This window comes from Sciurus vulgaris (assembly GCF_902686455.1).
Source record: "Sciurus vulgaris genome assembly, chromosome: 18".
In the NCBI taxonomy this organism is placed as follows: domain Eukaryota; kingdom Metazoa; phylum Chordata; class Mammalia; order Rodentia; family Sciuridae; genus Sciurus; species Sciurus vulgaris.
In genome coordinates, this window is record NC_136479.1 from 34,180,936 (window position 1) to 34,199,093 (window position 18,158).

General features: G+C 46.9%; 1 protein-coding gene and 1 pseudogene across 2 annotated transcripts; both read right to left on the reverse strand.

Moving 5' to 3' along the window:
• Positions 1–11,542: 11,542 nt before the first annotated feature.
• Positions 11,543–12,233, reverse strand: LOC306650208 (PRELI domain containing protein 3B-like; annotated as a pseudogene). The gene has a single exon. The product of its transcript is annotated as a PRELI domain containing protein 3B-like (transcript).
• A 2,842-nt stretch (positions 12,234–15,075) lies between these two features.
• Positions 15,076–15,505, reverse strand: LOC306649267 (dolichyl-diphosphooligosaccharide--protein glycosyltransferase subunit 4-like). Its single transcript, XM_079120073.1, has one exon. The coding sequence runs from the start codon at positions 15,443–15,445 to the stop codon at positions 15,332–15,334; it is 114 nt and encodes a 37-aa protein (XP_078976199.1). The 5' UTR covers positions 15,446–15,505; the 3' UTR covers positions 15,076–15,331.
• Positions 15,506–18,158: the final 2,653 nt, after the last annotated feature.

Below are 18,158 nucleotides of genomic sequence, written 5' to 3' on the forward strand. Positions count from 1 at the left end.
GGGAGCAAAAAGAAGACCCAACCATAGACTTGAGAAGAAAAAGACCCGAAGAAAACAGCGAGAGGAGCCCAAGATCCAAGTGAAGATGGTCGGGGAAAGTGCAAGGTCCACCCATGTCAGCTCGGGCACAAGCGGAAAGGTAGAGATTCGGCAGTGGCTTTATCTGCAGCGGTTGCTTGGGTTTTTCACTGGAGATTTAAAGTCCGTTTGAGTGAAAATGATTACATTTTAAAAATTGAGTTAACAAAAATATATTTGAATATATTATATGAATATGTTATATAGTATATATGAATATATTATAGTTATATGATATATTAATGATATTCAGGTAGATTATATTTGTTTAATATATTAATATATGAATATTACGTAGCAATATCACGTAAATATATAAATATAAGTGGATTGTCATGATAAAAATATAACATACAGTATAAATATATAATACTTAAACATATTAGATATGTAAATATATTTAATAGACCACATGGGTTTATAAATAAATCAAATGCGAGTCAGTGGAGTAAGTTAGGTTTATAAAAGATCATGGATCTCTGACACTCAGGAGGGATAAATACGTTAGCATGAGAAGAGCGCGATGTTAAAATTTTCCAGTGACACTCAAAACTGCAGCAGATGTGAAATTTCAGAGCCATCTCATCCGATGCATAATTCACAAAGGAGACGGCCCTGGGCTCATTTGGTGCCTCCCAAACCTGCTCACCTATTTCAAGCACATGGAAGAGTGGCGGGAAGAGAGAAGGTGGTGAGCCCTTGCAATATGGCGGGAGGCGCTCCGCAGCTCCTCTGGGGAGCTGGACACACTCCTGCAAGCGAGAGTAATCTGTTCCCACCTCATGGGAAGATGCTAATGCAGCCTGTGACCTCAGCGTAGAGGAAGCTGCACTTGTCGGTTGTCTGGGAGAGGCAGACATGAGGATTTCCTGTGGATCACATCTCCGGAAGTGCCTCCCAGAGATCCAGCGTGGGAGCCCCTGGAGGACACAGTGCCCACAAGGGAAGGTGCTAACTCTAGTCATGGGCCAGGCTGAGGGACTGGCAAGGTATCCATTTGTGCAGGGATGGTCCCCCCTTACTTCTGTCTCCTCCCTGTTGGTCAAGAGAGCAGCTGGTAAGTGGGAAGGTGCCTCAGAGGAGGAAGGAGGAGAAGTCTTAACCCTTGTCATGGATCCCCAGGGTGCCCTGGTGACTGTGCGTATCACTACGTGGGCCACAGGCAAAGCTGCTCCACAGAGGACCTAAGCCTTGACCACGTGCCCTTGGTCTTCCAGGGAGCACAGGATGACAGTGAGGACCTGCCTCCCACTCTTCCTGAGCTGAGGCGGCTTCTCAGCTCTTCCTGATGGGTCCCAGGAGCCTCTCTGCCTCTCCTTAGAGCCAACTGTTCAGCTCAATTATGGAACTGGCCCCTGCACAAGAAGAGAGCCCAGAGATCATGTATGTCGTCCTCTGGCCCCTTGGAGGGTTTCAGGGTCCTGTAGAACAGGGAGACAACACCTGCTTCTGCCACCTATGTAAATCACAAGCCACCCGAATGTAAAAAGGGCCAGTCATTTCTTTAGCAGTCTGTCAGCCTCCTGGACACCCCTGAGTGAGTTTGAGGGTGAGCCATAAATGGTTCTGAATCAGGACTGTGTTTCATGACCTAAGAGTCCAAAAGCCCCTTTAGGAGCCAGCAGGACAGTGGCACCTGCCTGCAATTTCACCCAGTGAAATTATCCTCATCAGATAAGGATTGCTTGTTTTTGAAGTGCTGGGGATGGAACCCTGGGCCTTCCATATGCTAGTCGATGGCTCTGCCCTGAGAATAACCTTTTCTCCCAATTCTTCACTATCAGACCTGCTAGGTTTCCTCATTGCTATAAGAAAGCGGCGTCAAACGTTTCAGAGAGTGCATCTTCTTCTATGAAGCACAGCGATTTGGGTTTGCTCTTGTTCTGTCTTGCACAGTCATCTTGTACAATGGTAATGTTTTAAATCATTGTTGTCTTAATTATACTCTCTTGAAGCTCAGGTGTTGCATTTTTAGCTAGCAGGAGACCCTTCACGTCGACACCTGTGTCCTTTCAAAAGGACACTGCAGTTCTTCATCTGTCTTTGGTTTCTGGCATCATGAGATTTTTCTAGGCTCATCTGTTGCATTTCTTGACACAAATCTGGAATCAGCCATTTCTACAGAGAGCTCTTGCTTCTTTTAGTGGAGAGTGATATCTAGTGACCATATTCAGGCTCCAGGGGAGACTCTTGCCACTTGGTTGTCATCATAGTTTCTGAATCTGTACACTGGCTGGGGCTGACCCCTCCTCTGGATCTTCATCAGCTGCCTGATTCCTGCCCCCAACACCCAGAGGAAAACTGGTCTCTAGATTAAGGTCTTGGGAGACGGTACTGTGAAAATCTGGTGAACCCTGAGTTGAGAGTTTTTCCTTAGTGAACTAAGAATACAATGGCTCCCTCGGTGAGCACCAAAGGTTCCCAGTTTGAGTCTACTGTCCCTCCCTTTGGCAAGCCACAGGACAGAAAATGCCACAAAGCAATTCCTAAAAATGGACACTGAAGTGAAACAAATACCCTACTCACACATCAAGTCAGCGATACACCCGCGCACGGCAGATTCCAAGCAGAATCTATCCTAGAAGCAGAAGAACTGCAAACAGATCTAGTTGTGTGCATCCTCAGGAACCAAGATGAGGGAAGGCGCTATAGACATCACATTAAATGAGTCAAACCTTATGATTGTAGATTTAAGTGATAAATATTTGTATGTGATCATAGTTTGTTTTTCACTTTCCAAGTCATTTGTTTTCCAGCTCTAACAGCAACCCAGTAACAGGAGCATTCCTGGTAACTGACTATGGTCTCTAAGCACCATCTCCACTAAAAGGAATGAGAGCTTCCAGGTGCGGTGGGCATGGCTGTTACCCCAGTGTTTCAAGAGACTGAGGCAGGAGGATTGCAAGTTCAAGGCCAGCCTCAGGAACTTAGTGAGGCTCTAAGCAACTCAGGACGACCCTGTCTCTAAATAAAATATAATATAAAAAGGGTGAGGATGTGGCTCTGTTGTGAAGTGCCCCTGGACCAATCCCCAGCACCGAGAAAAGAAGGAGAAAGCAAAACAGGAAGGAGATCTCTCCGTAAAAACATGACTGGGCCTGGGTTTGAGGCAAGGAATGTGGCAGATGAGCTCAGACAATCTAATCACGCCAGACATCAGGCGGAACGAAAGATGACAGAAGTCCTTTGAAAAAGACCCAGGACTCAAGTCCCCTTCTCTTGCTGTGTGATGCTCTGTGACACCTTGGGACTCTGCGGGCAGGAAGAGTGTCACCAGATCAAGTCTCTGGACCTGCACCTCCTGAATCATGGGCCAAAGAAATCTCTTTTCTTTTAAAGTTAAAAAAAAGTATGGGAGTTAATTTGAAAGGGCTCCTTACTGTCCCCAATGCAACAACCTAAGCCTCCAAATGAAGTGACAGCAAGGGCTGGGGCAGTGGCTCAGCAGTAGAGCACTTGCCTGGCATGTGTAAGACCCTGGGTTTGAGACTCAGCTCCACATGTAAATACACTAATAAAATAAAGGCCTATCGACATCTAAAACTTACAAAAAAATGGAGTGACAGCAATAAATTGAAGCATATCAAATGTAGCCCAGTCTAATCAGAGGAAAATATTAGACAAATCCCATAGAGGATTTTGTACAAAACACCCGGCCAGAACTTCTCAGCACCAATCAAGTCATTTCAAGCAAGGAAGCTCTGAGAAACTGTCACAGCTAAGAAGAGCTAAGAAGATACGGCCACGAAATGTCACTGTGATATCCCAGATGTTCACATTACAATAATGCCTACTCCAGAGAGGGCACCAAACACAGGACCAGAGCAGGATCAGTCCACTGTGGGCAGATAATGGGCACCATGTGATGCCAGGCTTTTGAAACGCATTGACTTGTTTCATGGCCCCCACGTGTGCTCTCTCTTGCTGAGCCTTCCATGTGTACTTGATAAGAATATATCTTGCAGTTCGGTTTTGGGTGGAATGTTGTGTAAATGTCAGTTAGTTCAAGTGGGCTGAGAGTATTGTTCAGATATTCTGTATCCTTGTTAGTATTTTTGTCTTCTTTTTAAAAAATTGATTGTCAAAGGAACAGTGTTAAAATTTCCAAACATGATGGTGAGTTTGGGAATTCAATCTTCCTTGGTCCTTAAAAAGAGTTCCACAAGATGAATATGATTATTCCCGTTTTAGGGCTGGTAGTGTGGCACTATGTGACAGAGAACTGCCTAGCATGCTCAAGGCCCTGCGTTCAATCCCCAGCACCACTTTAACAAAACTACATATATCTGTGTGTATGTGTTTACCATTTAAAAAACTATTTTGAGTTCTAGATGGACACGAAAACTTAATTTTACTTATTTTTTTCATAGGGTGCTGAGGATCGAACACAGTGCCTCACACGTGCCAGGCAAGCACCCTACCACTGACACACAACCCCAGCCTGGTGCGATTTCCATTTTCAAGATGAGAAATTTAGTCTCTGAGAAACTGTGATTCACCCAGGGACAATTAACCTGGGCAAGTGAGAAATCCAAGATTTGAACCCAGGTTTCTGTATTTCCGTAGCTCGTGGTCTTCCTAGCTGTGCAGCATCTACCGCTCTGAGACAGGATGGGAGGCAGGTGAAAATGTGAAGCGTTTGGGAGGGAAGGAGGGAGGCGCAGGTGACAGGCTTTCTGACTGGTGGCCCCTATTCCCTGTGGAGTTGGATGGGAGGGTCTCGAGGACAAGGACACAGGCCCCGCTGCTCACACCGAAGCTGCCAGAGAGCCGAGAGGAGCCAGTCACATTCCCCATTGAAGATGACCTGGCTCACCCAAGGAGATAGCGGGGTCCCCACAGAAGGCAACTGAGGGGAGCTGTCAGGCCCTCTCGTGGCCCGCCCCCCCCCCCCCCACTCTGCAGCAGCTCAGGATGTAAAGGTGCAAATCCAGAGAGTGTGAGTTGACTCAAGCTACATATGAGTCAGCAAGGGGTGGAGGAATTCCAAATAAAGATCATGCAAACTCACTGCCACCCAGGGACCCAGGAAGGAAGGTGATGTCCGACCCTGCGCCATCTCTCTGTGCTCAGACTGCGTCTGAACTTCTATTTTCTGTCCTGCTCTGCCCTGTCCCTAGGGAGAGACCTGCATGAAGTTCATGGGGCCAAAGGAGTTACTAAAGAGGCATGGGTGTGTTCTGTGGGGCCCCTGGGCAACAGAGAAGGGAGAGGTGTGGCCCTGTGCAGGGAGGAAACAGGGCCTAATGCATAAAAAGCTTGAAGCCAAAGAGGTGGGTTGCCTAGTAGCATTATAGCATAGTAATTAAGAACACAGGCTTTGGGGTCAGACTTTGTCAGAATCCCACTTCCATCACTTACTGCTGTGTGACCTTGGGCAAATTACTTAACTTCTCTGAGCCTCATGTCTTTATCTGAAAAATGGAGATAAAAAAGTGTCTACTAAGACTTTCATTCCTAGAGATGACACATTAAGTAACTTCAACCAACCCACTCACTGCATAAGTTAGAAAGGCTCGTCAAAATATTTTTGAATCTGTTTGAAGGCTTTGGAATGTTAAAGAGATAGGAAAGAATTATGAGGCTAAGATCTGGGAAAAGACAGAAATCCAGAGAGGTGAGCCCAGCATTTCAGACCATTCTTTTGCTGGAGTTGTCTACCAATTTGGAAAAAGTGGATGAATGTCTAAAAGGTCAAGAAATTTTCTGACAGACTTGTTGGACCAGGAGACTATGATTGGAATACAGGACCTGCCAAGGCTGGGGCCCTGATTAAAGTCTCTGTGCTTTGGAGTGAAACACACACACACACACACAAGAGGCTATATCCTGAGAGTCAGAGGATACCAGAAATAGACCAACCCTCACGTGGACAAAGTCCAGCTTCTAATCGCCTCAATTTCTGAAATTAAATGAGGACAATCGTAGACTGCTGGAACTCTGAAGCACAGCAATGTGCATCCTGGAAGAAGCAAATTTAAATCCTCTCGAGAGGCAGCTAATATAAGTACCCATTAAAAATAATCAGGCAGGGCTGCGGGTGTAGCTCAGCGGAAGAGCACTTACCTGGGTGCACACAGGCCTGGGTTCCATCCTCATTACCACAAAGGAAAAGAAAGAAGAAAGTAACCTGGTCAGGCCTAGTGGCACTTGCCTGTAATTCCAGCTCCTTGCTAGCCTAAGGCAGAATGATTGCAAGTTCAAGAGCAGTCTGGGTAACTTAGTGAAAGCCTGTTTCAAAATAAAAATAAAAAGAGCTGAGAACGGAGCTCAGTGGTAGAATGCCCCTGGGTTCAATCCCCTGTGCCAAAAAAGAAAGAAAAGAAAAGAAAAGTAACCAGGCACACTAGGAGACAAGATCTCATGGAGGAAATTCAGCACGAACAACAGACTCTAAAATTGCATGCACCTAATAATATTCTTAAAGCAAAAATTGACAGATCTACAAGGAGAAATAGCTATATCCAAAAACTGTAAGGTTTTCACACATTTTTCAATGAAAAATTATACAATAGTTAGACAACAGGATATGAATTGTTTGAACAACCTAACTTTTTAATTACAGCATTATAGTTACACCTAGTAGTTGGTGTTTTTTTTGTTTTTGTTTTTTTGGTTTTTTTCATGATGCTGGGATTAAACCAAGGTCCTTGTGCTTGTGAGGCAGGCACTCTACCAACTGAGTCATATCCCCAGCCCTAGTTGGCTTCATTTTGACAAAATCGTACACGCATGGAGTTTGGTTAATCCATTTCAGTCCTGGATCCTCTGCTTTCCCACCCATTTTCCTATTCTTCTTCCTCTACGCATCTTCCTTTTGCTCATTTATTTATTTATTTTTGATTGGTGCTTTCTACATATACATAAGGGTGGAATTCCCAGGGATATAGTTATGTATGCACATGATGTGATATTGTTAAATTCATTACTCATTCCTCTCCTTTTCTATCCCTCCTCTCTCCCTCTCATTATCCTTCTTGTTCCCCACTGATCTTCCCTATATTCTTATATTTGAGCCCCCTTCCCAGTTCTTTACCCTTAATTTGCTCTACTCCCACATACGAGAGAAAATATTGATACTTGAATTTCTCAGTCTGGCTTATTTCACTTAGCATAATATTCTCCAGTTCCATCCACTTACCAGCAAATGCCGTAATTTCATTCTTCTATGTGATATAATTCCATACACACACACACACACACCATGTTCTCTTAATTTATTCATCTATCGATGAACATCTGGGTTACTTCCAGAATTTGACTATTGTGAATTATGCTTCAATAAACACTGATGTGACTGTATCACTATAGTATGCGATTTTTCAGTTCTTTTGGATAAGCAGTGGAATAGTTGGGTTTTATGGTGGTTCCATTCCTAGGTTTTTTGGGTTTTTCATACAGGGACTGAACCCAGGTGTACTTAACCACGTACTTAACCACTGAGTCACAGCACAGTCCTTTGTATTTTTTATTTTAAGTTGCTGAAGCTGGCCTCAAATTTGCAATCCTCCTGCCTCAGCCTCCAGAGTTGCTGGGATTACAGGCATGGACCACCACACCCAAGTCCATTCCTAGTTTTTTGAGGAATCTGCATACTGTTTTCCAGAGCAGTTGTACTAATTTGCAATAGCACCAAGAGTGTATGAGTGTACATTTTTCCCCACATCCTCAGCAGCATTAATTATTATTTGTATTATTTTTGGGGGTTTGGGGTGCTGGGCATTGAACCCAGGGCCTTGTACATGCAAGGCAAGCACTCTACCTACTGAGCTATATCCCCAGCCCTATTATTTGTGTCCTCGATAGTTGACATGTAACTGGAGTGAGAAGAAATCTTCATGTAGTTTTGATTTGCATTTTCTTGTTGTTGTTGTTGTTGTTGTTGCGGTGCTGGGGATTGAACTCAGGGCCTTAGTGCTTAGGAAGTTGGAAGGTATCAAATTAGAAAGTTTCTGCATAGAAAGGAAAACAAGAGTGTGAAGAGAGAGCCCACAGAATGGGAGAAGGTCTTCGTCAGCTAGTCCTCTGACAGAGGATTCATATCTGGGACATATTTAAAAATTCAAAAAACGTAACACTAAAAGCAAAACAAAACAAAAAAACCACCCACAAACACCCACTCAATAAATGGGTCAAAGAACTAAAGACAGTTCTCAAAAGAAGAAACACAAATGGCCAAGCAATACATGAAAAACTATTCATCATCTTTAGCAATTAAGAACATGCAGGGCTGGAGAGATAGCTCAGTTGGTAGAGTGCTTGCCTTGCAAGCACAAGGCCCTGGGTTCAATCCCAGCACCACAAAAACAAAAAAACCAACAAATATGCATGAAACATTTACAAAAACTGTATACTAGACTGTAAAGTAGTCTTAAAATATTTCTAAGGATTGAAATAATCAGATCATATCCTCTGACCACATTCAAATAAGCCTGAAATGAAGAAGCATAAAAAGTGAGGGGGAATAGGTAGGAAATTCTCACATATTTGCCCCTGGACACAGTCCCCACCAAAGACTCCATGAACAAGGGTTCATGAGACAACCTGCGGTCCTCACTGCTTTAACTGACCCCGGACCATAGATCATATCCACCAGCCCCTCCCTGCCTTGCATTCTACATTTCCCTCATCCATGGCCTGAACCTTGACACAGTGGTGTGACCTCACCTTCCATCCCTAAAAAGTCAACTCTCTGAAATTCTTTACCTTCGTAAGGTCATAGTGGTTGTGTTTATCCATTTCCAATCATCACTGGATGTGAATCATCAAGAAATGGTGCCCAATAAAGGCAGACCTACTCCTTCACGTAGCAGCAGTCACCTAGCTCCCAGTGACCATCAGGATCGTTTGTTCCCACCCATTTCTTGGGCTGCTGTTCCCCATTTGTGAAGATCTCAAAATGAGTGTGTTCCATTCAGTGGCTCCCTCGCGGGTCCTCCAGGGTATTTCCCCAAACCAGGAATCAGAATTTCCGATCCAAATGAGCCTAAGTTTCAAGGAATGAGAAGCACAGGTTTCCCAAGAGGATGGCCGGGGCGGTGGTAAGCAGGGCCCCTCCGACTTCAGCCTGTGTTTCCCGAGCTGTGAATTCCAGCCAGGGCGAGGGGCGCGATGCTTCTGCAGTAGGTGCCGAGCACGTTCCTCATCCTGGAGGACGTCGCTCCAGCCCCTCGGGGGTGCTTCCAGCGGACGTCTCATCTCAGAATTGGAAAGTCCGCTCCACGCTCTTGAGGTCAGAGGCTTTCAGGCCTTGTGCTGGATATTCCCGTCACCATCCTGCATCTCTGTTGCCGTGAAATGATCCCTGGCCTGAGAGATGATGTGCGGGATCCCCGACAGCAGATCAGCTGCCTTCTGAAGCCCTTGAGTGATGGCGCTGGCCGAGGTGAGGTAGGAAAGGCAAACCCATCTGACGGGATATCAGTTCCAGGAAGACAACCCAGGCTGCCTTTAGGACGAGAGGGCGCCAAGGTAATCCGCTGGCCACCAAGAGGCCGACGGGGCTCCTCAGAGTCTAGTGCTCTGTCAAGGGCCATGTGTCCTGGCATTTAGCAGTTGCAATAAACACAGCAGCATGGTGGCAGGAAGCCCAGACATAGCCTCCAGCCCGCGCGTCTCCCTCTCTCGTGGACCAGTCGTGCCATCCCTGGAATGGCTGAGGACGGAGGTTCATGACCTGGTAGACCAGCCATCTTGTCTACCTGGTGATAGTCTTCCCCTTGGCAGTGACTGTTGCCTTGGAGATGCTCCGACTTGTAGCCTGCCTGGAGTTGGTGGGTGCTTAACCCGAGCCTGCATTTTCTCCTTTCAAGCCCTCTAAGTAGGTAACAGAAAGCACCCAAGAGCAGGATCCTTACACTCTGCATTGCTCCCAGGTCTTTCTAGGACTGGTCGCTAAACCAGCGCTGCTTTGTGTTCTATCTACATCTCACAGCAGGGAGCAGTCAGTCGTCATCATGACTTTGCCCCAGGCCAGCCTTATCACATCCCACTTACTCCCCCGCAGCGGGTCTTTGTTGTAGCTTGACCAGTACAGAATTCGATTTCCTGATCCCATCCTGGAGGGCTGCTCTCTTGAGCCACCTCCACGACCCATGTCCAGAAGTGCAAGTCATTTATTTAGGGCAGTGATCTCAAAGGGATGGAAAGTAGGAGACTAGGAAGATGAAGAGAGAGAAGGAAGAGAAACACAATGAGCCACCAAGCCCGGTCCCCATTAGTTAGGCATTGCCACAAGCAACAATAACTCCCCTGCAGATTGCAGATCTGTACCAAGTGGGCCCCAGGGCACAAACCAAGAGCTGCTGAGTGCACCTGAGAGTTGGTCCACACCTGCCTCAGCTGTTGCTCATGGCAACGGCCAGAATACAATTGTGCTGAGAGTTGAAATGAAGCACCAGCACACTGAGGAAACCAGTTTCTTCAGTAAGCTGTTCTGGGAAATTTAGTCATCAATACGGAAAAAGTGAAATTAGGCTTCCAAGCCAAACCCAAAAGATAATTTCAAGTGGATTGTACATCTAAATGCGAAAGGCAAGACAAGAAAGCATCTAAAAATAATGTAAAAGAGTTTCTTTACAACCTTGGGGTACGGAATGTTTTTTTAAAATAGGACCCAAGAATCCCTCAATGGAGGAAACAGGGGTGTTTGATTACATTCGAATGAAGAGCTTTCTGACAGAAGATGCGAGCAAGGGAGTAAATGGAAAGCCACAGAATAGAAAATACATTCTTTTTTTTTTTTTTTTTTTTTTTTTCTTCAGGTAATGACTTTATTTTTTAGTTAACATCACCAGCCCACGATACAGCATGCTAAATCATAAAGTACAGATCCAAGGAAGGTAATACCTTTACTAAGTTACAAAACTTTGGCAAATCAATACAGTACTCTTTAATACAATAAAATATTATTTATGTTGAAGTCACATATTAGACTTAGTGATGATTTTCACTCCAAAAATATCATTTAAGTACCAAATCAAAACACTGTGGGTTTTTAGTAGAGCAAGTTATTTTATACAATTTAATGTCTTTCAACACTATACAATTCCTCCTTTTAGAGTCAGTTCCCCCACGCAGGCTGTTCTAGTCTGTATTAGCAAGGTGAGTGTGTAGGGGCTCTGCTTGCTGGTCCAAAGTCAGGTACAGTTCCAATGTCTGAAAAGTGTTAAAATTCTATTTTAAGGAGACACAATGTCAACGCCAATTTCTCCCAAGTACTTTTTTAAAAAACTGCTAAATTTTCACATAAATACTAGAACCCTAGAAATTAGTCATTTCAAGCCACACTAACCTCAGATGATCCCTTGGATTTTAGAAGCCCTGTATCTTTTTGTTTTGATCAAGTCACATAGCCTTACTCCAGATTATTAGAAAAAAAAAAATTCTAACTAAAATATAGTTATAATTTTTAAATAACAAATAAATACACTGTCTGCTTGGAGATTCCTGGGGACCTGATGTTCTATATCGACTTTTATCATTTCTCTACAAATGCCGCCGCCATTGGTGTCCTAATGCTTCCTCTTGCTGAAGCTGTCAACTCTTCAATTTCAGCATTTAATTTACGTATTACCCATTCCATTGCTTCTCGTGCTTGCCATCAGCCCTTCCAGGTAACTGCTGACTCCCTGCACAGAGATGATGGCTTCCTGCGTCAAAATAGTCTTTTCTGGGTCTTGAGGATGTGGTTTGTATATAAGTCTCTCATCCACTGAAACCATATTTGTAAAGGAAATATTAGTAGATTTAAGTTCCATTGTTTTCTCTACAGGATCAACTACAGAATGTTCTTGCACATATGTTTTGGTTCTTGCTGAACCAATAAGAGACTTCACGATGGACGGCAGTCCCCACTCTGTGCTGAGAAGTCTGTGGCTGTGCAGCTTTCCAGAGGGATCTACATGCCTGTCCAGCACATCAACTCCAACCACACTCGGGTTCATAGGGTTTGGGTATTTCTGCATAGCAGCTGTTGTAACAGTTTCCCAAGGGTGGTCGAAGACGTGCTCTGAGGTCCAGATCTTCATGGTGCCGGCGGCCCGAGCCCTGTCCGGAAGACTCTGGGGGACAATGAGGCACCGAGGCACACAGCCCCGCCCCGCCCGCACCCGGCGGCAGCGCAGCGCGCAGGCGCCGTCGGGCCCGGCGCGAGGACGTCCCGACGCGCGGCCTTGCGCCCTATCCCGGCCGGGCCAGGCCTCAGCGCCGCGCGGCGCAACTGGCGAAAATACATTCTGATTGATGCTAAGGATGTGGAGTTCCAAAACTGAGACTGGAGTTTGGGGGTTGGTGTTTGGTAAAAAAAAATATTGAAATATTAAAAGCAAGGTAGCAATTAGCATTAAAATCAGGAGAGTAGGGGCCAGGGGTGCAGCTCCGTGGTAGAACACTTGCCTGGCATGCCTGAGGCCCTGGGTTCAAGTCTCAGTCCTGAAAAAAAAAAAGTTAGTAATAGAATCTATTGCCTGAGGTTCTTGTGAGAATCCAGTGAGATCAGGCTCAGAAGTCGACTTACCAAGACCCTGGCACATGGAAAGCACTCCACAGGGTAGGGACTAATTTTCACAGTATGGGGGCATTTTGAATACGGCCTCCCCCTGCGTGTGGAGCTCAGCAGAGGATCTGTGGGTGGTCCACATATTCACGGGAGGTCATGCAAGGTATGTGGGTCACAGGTGGGACCAGTGGGGTCAAGGGCTGAGAGCAGTCATGGGCTAGCCCAGACAGGGATGCACCTGGGGATGGTGGGAATGTGGTTGGCCCCCCACAAAACTCATGCTGGAGCTTAGTCCCCACGGTGATGAGACATGGAAAGGGTGGAAACTCAATCCACTATGGTGTTCAGAGTGGGCCTTGGGAGGTGACAAAGGTAGATGAGGTCATCGTGGTAGAGTCCCCATGAGTGAATCCTGGTGGCTCTAACAAAGGAGAGGGACCACAGAGGCACCCGGGCCCACTGCCTGTCTCTCACCTTGTGATGCCCTGCAGTTCCTGGGGACTCTGCGAGCAAGGTCATCATCAGATGCGGCCCTTGACCCAGGATGTCCAGAACCCTGAGCCCAAATCAACGTCTTTCCTTTAAAAATCATCCCATCGGATCTGGGGCTGTGGCTCAGTGGTCGAGCACTTGCCTAGCACGTGTGAGACACTGGGTTGATTCTCAGCACCAAATAAATAAATAAATAAATAAATAAATAAATAAATAAATAAATAAATAAACGCACTTTAAAAAGTGCGTTTTCTGTTGTCCTTAGCAACAGAAAAGCGATGCATTCAGCACTAATTCTGCTGGGTCCTTCAACAGGCAGACCAGGGGATTCCAGTTCAAGGACAGGAAGGCATTTTAGTGATCCAGACTGGGAGCTGTGGTGGGTGGAGATCATGCCAGCTGCAGGCCCGCGCACCTGCTATGATTGCAGCCCCGCTTAAGAGAGGGCCTTGCCAGCAGAGCAGCCGGAACTCTGTGGGCATGTGGGGTCCAGAGGTCTAAGTGTGAGCCTTCATCCGCATCGGCCTGTGGGCTTTGCAAAACCTACTGCCCCTATCCTTGGTCCTCTGTGGGGCAGGGAAAATTTACAGGGCTGCCTGGGATGGGTATTGTAGGTTGAAGATCGGCACTGCTCCCCCAAAACACCCAAACAGGAATAGGCCAGCTCCCCTGCCCCCAGCTAGTTGGCCGTTGTTGATTACATTAGGTTATTGAGGCGGGACTTGTATACAATTAAGTCACCCTTTGTAAGTAAATGCTGCAGGAGTTTGACACATGGGTATGGTCACAATGCCATCTCCACCACCCAGGTAGAGAACATCGCCATAGTGCAACAACATTCCCTCAGTCCCTCTGCTCCTCCTGTTACCTACCCTTGGTCTCTGACAACTTCTGATCTGTTTTTGTTTGGCTTTTTCAGAATGGCGAGTCAATAGAATCGTTCGGGTTGTGCACTTTTAGATCTGGTGTGCTTATGAGGTGTACTGTGGATTGAACCTCAGGGCACTTCACCACCAAGTCACATCCCCAGCCCTTTTGTTTGGAGACAGGGTCTGGTTAAGTTGCTGAGGGCCTCCCTAAATTGCTGACGTGGCCTTGAACCTGTGATCCTCCTACCTCAGCCTTCCCAGTTGCTGGCAGTGCTGGCATGCCCCACCACACCAGGCAAGCCCAATACTCTCAAGATCCTTCCACGTTGATGCAAGTATTAGCAGGTTAGTCCTTTTAGTGATGAGGGATATTTTGTTGTGTGGATAAATCACTCTTTGATGGACAGTTGGGTTGCAGCCAGGAGGGTGCAATGAGGAATCAAGCTGCTGTACATTTTCACGTGCGCCTCACTCAGTGGGGACATCGATTTTCACTTGTGGAAGTCATCGCACAGGAGTGAAGTTTCTGGCTTGCTAAGCACATGTTTCCCTGCATAGGAGAGTGACAAGCTCCTTTCTGAAGTGGATTATTCTTTGTTTTATTTTACAATTTTTTTCTTCTTTTTGCTCTCCAGGGGTCTGGGGCTGGAGCCCAGGGCCTCCCGCGTGCTAAGCATGTGCTCTACCGCCGACGACAGCCCCACCTCCCTCCTTGTTTTCATCTCTGTTCATGGACCTGTTTTCTTGTCATTCACAGCAGCACAGTTGTACAGAGACCACGGACTCACTAATTTGGTAAGACCTCAAATTCTAGATTGTTCGTAGGAAGTTGTACTGTTTCAGCTTTACTGTTGAAGTAAAGGACTGAGACAGGATGGTCCTTTGGGGTGACCGACTGTGTCCCTTGGTCTGAGACTCTTGGTTTTGACACTGGAAGTCCCAAATCCTTGGAGACCCCTCAGTCCTGGGACCAACCGGGACAGGTAGCCACCCCGCTGGGTGTCAGGTGCTGTGTGGACAGTGTGTCCATACATCACTTCATGTACGAGCCAGTCTCCTGGGTAGGTTTGCTGGTGCCCACCTGGCAGGTAAGGAGACCGCCTTGGAAATCTTTTTTTTTTTTTTTTTTTTAAATATATATATATTTTGTATTGGGGGGAGGGGAGGGAGTAGAAAAGCAGCCCCTATACTGGGCCCTATTCAGTGGCAGCTTCTTGTTCCATAGGGTTAAGGAAGACTTTGAGGAAATAAAAGTTGTTTGGAAAAATCCAGGTGTAGTTGCGTTGTATGTTGTGATGGGTAGAAGGGATGAAGTGAAGTGTGAAGGCCCCTCACACCCTCCATCTTGCCTCAGCCTATGTCCTGGAACCCTGAGGCGGAGAAAGCGCCACTTTCATTCCTGTTTCTTGGGATTGTTGACCGCCACGTAGTGATAGAGAACCACAAGCAAGAAGAGCGACACGCCCAGCATGTTGGCGAAGATGGTGAGCTGCACGTCCGTGATCATCCTGACCAGCTCGGCTCGGCTCCGACACTGCCTGCGCACCAGCTGGAGGTAGGAGACCTGGACCGGCCGCCTTGGAAATCTTAAGTTGCAAACTCAGGATAGGTGATGCCAAAATTGGCACCAGGACTCCCGAACCCCAAAGCACAGTGTCTTCACTGGATGTTAGGCCTTGCTTCCTAGGCACCTGGTTCTGGGTCTCTGTCAGTGACTGGACATGAGGGCATAGTGGGCCAGGGTGGGGCTTCGCTGCCCCCTGGTGGCGGGTGGGATGGCACATGGGGTCTGAGACTGGGGACTTCAGAGGTGAGGGAGAGGCAGGTATCCTGCAATCCCTAGGAGCAGAATCCCAAATCTGCTTTCAGTTGTAGGGGTGCCTAGTCCCCACCAGGGCTTTTCCTATCTGTCCATGAGTCCCTTTATCACTCAGGTCACCAGGGACCCAGAATTGACTTTGTTTGAGCCTGGGCCACTTCCCCTTCATCCTCATCTGTATGATAACAATGAAAAGAACGTCAGAGACTTGGACAGACATGGACATGAAGGTCATTACCAGCCCTCACACCCACAGGCCTTCGCTCTCTGCCCCCTGGTGCATTGGTTCATGCCACCCACTGGCTTAACTTCCATCTGCTCACCGTCTGCCACACCCCATCTGTGCCTGACCCAGTACTGGGGCTGCTGTGGAGTCAGGTGCCAGCAGGTCAGATGCTGCCTCGGGTGCCAACTCTGTAACTCTGTGCTGCTCCACTGTCTCCCGTTGTCATTCACCAGGTGTCCACTTATTTATCGAATGTCTAGTTGCTCTGTTTTGGGGGGGAGTGATATACCAGGGATCAAACCCAGGGGTACTTAACCACTGAGCCACATCCCAGCCCTTTTTAATATTTTATTTAGAGACAGGGTCCCGCTGCGTTGCTTAGGGCCTCACTAAGCCTGGCTGTGAGCTCTCAATCCTCCTGCCTCAGCCTCCCACGTTGCTGGGATTGCAGGCGTGCACGGCCGGCCTGGCTCCGTTCTCTTTTCTCACACTCCCTGAATCTCCCTGTTCCTTCTGTCTTCCGTCATTTGGTCATTGAGTTGACACATTCATTCACTGTTCATTTACTGTTCCCGTTCCTCTATTACCCGAGCATTCTGCAAGCATCCGCTCTGTGGCAGGCCAGGGTTAGATGCTGGGATTCTGGCTCAGCCTCTGCTCAGGGTTAGGGGAAGGCAGATGTTGAGGACATCCTTATGGCAACTACCATGCCAGCGACCCGGCCCCAGGGGAGAGGGAGCCCCAAGAAGGGAGCAACTTACTGCCTGAAAGTAATGATAGGAGCAATCGGAGAAGGCTTGGTGGAGGAGGTAGCTTTTTTCCTTCTTTTCTTTTATTATTATTTTTTTTCGGCACTGGGAATTGAACCCAGGGGCATTTTATCACTGAGCTACATCCTTGGTCCTTATTAATTTTTATTTTCAAACACAGTCTCACTACTTTACCCTGCTGGCCTTGAACTTGTGATTCTTCTGCCTCAGTGTCCCGGGTGGCTGGCCTTACAGGTGTGTACCAGTGTGCCCAACCAGGAGGTGACAATTCGGCCAGGTGCAGAACGCCCTGAGTGGCAGTTCTTCAGGGAGGAGAAGATACTCCAAGTAAAGTCTGTTTTGTGGGGTCCTTAGAGAAAAGTGAGATACCAGGTTGCTAGGGTGTTTAATAAAGGTGGAATTTGTGTGCATGTCCCCACCCAGGCCAAGTCCTGTCCAGCTTCCAGTGACAGACCAAGGCTACTCGAGAACTTCCCTGAATTCCCCTCACCCTGGAAACCCACCCGGCGGCCTATAGAGAACTAATGTAGCACCTTCCCCTTGTCCACCTGTCCATCCTCCTGGGGAGCCAGTGAGAAAGGTGTTCTGGGCTGCGCAGACAGCAGTAGGATTAAGGTTCCTGTCCCAAAGATGCTGTGTTCATCCAGTAAATGTTTAGAGTGGCTTCCTGGGCTGGGCCTTGCCCCAGACACTGGGATACAGTAACAAACAAGAGCAGCTTCTACTCTATGGTGGGTATCAATGGGATGGCTTTTTTGTTCCTTTCAGGGCTTCCAGTGATTGGATAAGGGCCATATATTAGGCTATACTCAGTCTATCAATTTAAATATTAATATATTCCAGAAACACACTGACAGACACAACCAGAATCATGTTTGACCAAATATTCAGGGACTTCATGGCCCAGTCAAATCGACATAAGAACATGAATCATAGCCAGGCATGGTGGCACATGCGTCTAGGCCCAGAGACAGGGAGGCCGAAGCAGGAAGATCACAAGTTCCAGGCCAGCCTGGAACTTGTTTAGTGAGACCCTTTCTGAAAAAATAAAAAGGGTTGGGGATGTTACTTAGTGGTAAAGCGCCCCTCAGCTCAATTCCCACTAACTAAAATAAGAAAATAAACATAAAAATTGTTCATCATCTATAAAAAAGAAAGGAAGGAATCAAGGCTTGCTCCGGGTAGCAACCAAATTACCCACATCAGCCAGGATGGTTAGATGTGTGGACTCTGGTGGGAGCAATATTCTTGTTTTCATGAGTTTGAACGTGACTATGGAGCAGTCTGTGTCCTGCTCCACCACAGTCACAGAAAGGCCTGTGCCATGTGGGTGTTCTGTGAAATTGTGGACGTTCAAGAGGACAGCAGCAGGCCCTGGCTGTGAACGCTGGCCGGCTCCCAGATT